Source organism: Penaeus monodon, chromosome 23 (genome assembly GCF_015228065.2).
Source record: "Penaeus monodon isolate SGIC_2016 chromosome 23, NSTDA_Pmon_1, whole genome shotgun sequence".
Classification (NCBI taxonomy): Eukaryota; Metazoa; Arthropoda; class Malacostraca; order Decapoda; family Penaeidae; genus Penaeus; species Penaeus monodon.
Window position 1 is genome coordinate 41432218 of NC_051408.1, and position 1466 is coordinate 41433683.

General features: G+C 40.9%; 1 protein-coding gene across 1 annotated transcript in view; it reads left to right on the top strand.

Annotated features, from left to right (window-relative positions):
* Positions 1–1466, top strand: part of LOC119588312 (junctophilin-1-like) — a gene marked incomplete in the record, with an annotated part of 23032 nt that overhangs the window by 7260 nt on the left and 14306 nt on the right. Inside the window, 1 exon segment of the mRNA XM_037937003.1 lies at positions 1220–1393. Within this exon segment, the coding sequence (XP_037792931.1) occupies positions 1220–1393 (174 nt within the window).

A 1466-nucleotide genomic window follows, 5' to 3' on the forward strand; every position in this document is an offset into this window, starting at 1 on the left:
ACGTAACACTTTGTTGATATTGAATAACTTAATTGTATGACGTAACGCTCAAAGTGCGTACTAATTGCAGTTGGTGATAATTACTAATGTTAATTAATAGCAGCTTTTGATTTATCAAATTCGTGTTATATCTGGAACAAGAATATTATTATATTGATTTAGTTGTTTGATATTTTCATGTTGAAATTATATTCAAAGTTATATAGTGTTATTTCTTATGACGATATTCTGGTAAAGTTTGCTTGTAAATGATTTACATGTAATATTGATATCACGGATGTTATATTGTTCAAAAATGTTCACTTATTATAGGCAATATGAGATGACATCATAGGCCTTTTTTTCATTATTCATACATTTTTTTTAATCAATTTATTTATATTTGGTTATATTTGGTTATTCATTTTCCTCCATTCATGGATTTCCCCGCTCAAATCATTTTATTTTTTCCTTCACTAACTTATATACGACTCATTTATTCATTCATTCATTATTCACCTCCTTATTCTGCATTTATTCACTGTTTACCCATCTGGCAATTTCTTCATTTCTCGTTTATCCTGATTATTCATCCCTTATTCATCTCTCTCATTCATTTCTTTACCCATTTATTCATCCTCTTACTCATTCCTTATTTATTTGTCAGTTAATATCTGTGCATTCATTTATCTATTAATTATTCACTGACTCATTCCCTTGGTCGCTCATTCATTTCTCTTCCATTCCTGAGTTATTCATACATCCACTATTCACTCATTCATCATCCATACTTTACTCGTTCACATCCACTCCCTAGTCTTATTCCTTTTAATTCATCGATTCATTACTCATGCATAATTATTCATTTTCATACGTACCTTATTCACGTTTCGTTTATCCATTCATTGCTATTCAAACCTTACTCATTCATCCATCACGCACTTACTCACGACTCATCCGTCCCCCACTAACTTACAATTCCCTCATCCACACTTATTCCTCCCACTCGCCCCCCCGCCCCCCAGGGTCTGGAGATACGCCAGTGTTCATAATTCATTCATAGTTTATTCAATTTTTTACGTAGCCATCGCCGGCGTTCATCCACCTCCTCCCTCATTATTCATCCACCCCCACTCCCCCTCCCCCCTCCACCCTCCCCCTAGCATTCATCCACCCCCCTCACCCTCCCCCCTCCCCCCAGCATTCATCCACCCCCACTCACCCTCCCCCTCCCCCCCAGGGCCTGAAGATGCGTCGCCAGCGGAGCACGGGAGACATCCAGACCGGGCGCGCGTCCGGATCCATCCGCTCGACCGGGTCTTCGGCGTCGTGGATGTCGACGGACTCCGGCCAGTCGGCGTACACAGTAGGGGACGTTCCGGATGAGGGTTCGAACGCCTCCTTCATCATCGAGGTAGGGTTGGTACGTGTAGCTCTGTAGCCGCCGCTGTAACGCTGTCGAGAAGCCTTTTGTAACCTTGCTGTAG